We start from the raw sequence: 1,934 nt of genomic DNA, 5'->3' as shown, positions 1-1,934 counted from the left end.
GGCGCCCCCCGAGGGCCCTTCTTGAAGGGCCCCTCTCCCGTGGCTTGAGGGCCTGGGGGCCCCCCTGACTCCATCTGGTGCTGCAGAGGCCCTCGCAAGCAGCAGCACCAGAAAAAGGGCACAAAAAAGCCCTTAGGGGCCCCTCCAGGGGCCATCTCGGGGGCCCCCAAGGGGTCCCTCCTAGGGGCCCCTCCTAGGGGCCCCTCCTAGGGCCCCTTAGGGGCCCCTAGGAGGGGGGCCCTAAAAAGGACCCCTTAGGGACCCCTAAAAGGGGCCCCTAAGGGGTCCCTTTTAGGGGCTCCTAAGGGGCCCCCCTAGGGTCCCCTCCTGAGAGGGGCCCCCAGGGGGCCCCCCCGAGGGGCTCCTCGTAGGGGCCCCTTTTAGGGGGCCCCCCAGCGGCCTGCACAGGTCTTTCAGAAAGGGTCGGGAAGGGCCCCTTTGGGTACCTCAGGGGCCCCCCATTGTCAAGCAATATATCAGACAAAACTTTGCTACGAAACTGTTACGAGTTGTCTACTGCAGCAGCAGCAGCAGCAACACTAGCAGCAGCAGCAGCAATAGCATCAGCAGCATTAGCAGCAGCAACAGTAGCAGCACGAGGAACAGCAGCACGAGCATGAGCGGCAGCAGCACCAACGCGAGCAGCAGCAGCAACCCTAGCAGCCGCAGCAGCAGCAGCAAAACTAGCAGCAGCAGCAGCAACACGGGCAGCAACTAGAGGCATATTGAGGCATTTTCCTAAAATTGTAAATGGGTCCAACAAACCCCGCTCAATAAAAGCTCCTGGGGGCCCCCCAGGGGCCCCCGGGGGCCCCCTAGGGTTCTCTTGGGGGCCCTTTGGGGCCCCCTCCAGGGGGCCCCCTAGGGGCCCCTTGGGGGCCCCCCGAATTGTGTGTTGCTTTGCTGCTGAGTCTGCTGCTCAACGTTTCCCCTTCCTGCGCCTGCCCCGCTCCTGCTGCTGCTGCTGCTGCTGCTGCTGCTGCTGCTGCTGCTGCTGCTGCTGGTTTGCGGGGAAAAAGAGGCGCATGTCGAGCGCGTCTTCGGAGCCGCAGTAGTAGCCCTTGTTGGTTGCATGCACTTTGTAGCCCCTTTTGGAGTAGCAGCAAACAGCAGCAAAGTTGCTGACGCGCACAAAAAGGTCCAGGAAGCAGCACTTGTAGACGCAGCAGCAAACTTCTTCCAGCTGCTGCAGCAGCAAAGAAGCCACCCCACAGCCCCGCGCCTCCGGGGCCACGGAAAGTGCTGTCAAGTGCCCGTGCCACTCGGGCCCCTCGCCCTCCACTTTCCCTGCAAAGCGCGCAGCAAACCCTTTTGCTGCTGCAGCAGCAGCAGCAGCAGCAGCAGCGGGGGTGCTGCTGCGCAGGCGGCAGCAGCAGCTGGTGGTGCGAAGGCGGCAGCCACCAGCAGCACACGCAGCAGCAGGAGCCGTTCTAGCAGAAGCAGAGGCTGCTGCTGCCGTGATGGCGAACAGCAACAGCAGCAGCAGCAGCAGCAGCAGCTAGTGTGTTTTAGAGAGACACATCCTTGAGAAGCAAATTAAAAAGAAGATATTTTGCTGCTGCTGTTCAAAGGCAGAAAGACACTAAAAGACACAAACATGGAAAAAGACAAAAACACCACCAAAAAAAGACCCAAAAATGCCAAAAAAGCCAAAAAGAGATTTAAAAAAGATTTTAAAAAGATTTAAAAAGATTTAAAAGGAATAAAAAAGGATAAAGAGAATAAAAGGAGTTAAAACGCGTTAAAAGGGATTAAAATGGATGAAAATGGAGTTGAAACGGACCAATGACGTAGCCGAGAAGGGCCCCATCGGGGGCCTCTGCAGCAAAACAAAGTTCGGGCCAAGAAGACAAATATTTGAAGTAAAAAGAAGACGAAAAAGTCTCCGTAAAACTGTCGCTGTTTATCGCCTCCAGGCGGTGCAGGGGCGCCGC

General features: G+C 57.9%; 1 protein-coding gene across 1 annotated transcript; it reads right to left on the bottom strand.

Moving 5' to 3' along the window:
* Positions 1 to 919: 919 nt before the first annotated feature.
* Positions 920 to 1,287, bottom strand: ETH_00041685 (N-acetyltransferase 5, putative; the record flags this gene model as incomplete). The annotated part of the gene is made up of 1 exon (XM_013379569.1): positions 920 to 1,287. A coding segment is annotated over one exon (368 nt), but the record flags the coding sequence as incomplete, so codon positions are not given.
* Between the last annotated feature and the right edge of the window lie 647 nt (positions 1,288 to 1,934).

This window comes from Eimeria tenella, genomic scaffold (assembly GCF_000499545.2).
Source record: "Eimeria tenella Houghton genomic scaffold, Eth_scaff3566, whole genome shotgun sequence".
Classification (NCBI taxonomy): domain Eukaryota; phylum Apicomplexa; class Conoidasida; order Eucoccidiorida; family Eimeriidae; genus Eimeria; species Eimeria tenella.
The sequence above is the reverse complement of the archived record's forward strand: the minus strand, read 5'-3'. Positions and strand labels throughout refer to the sequence as shown.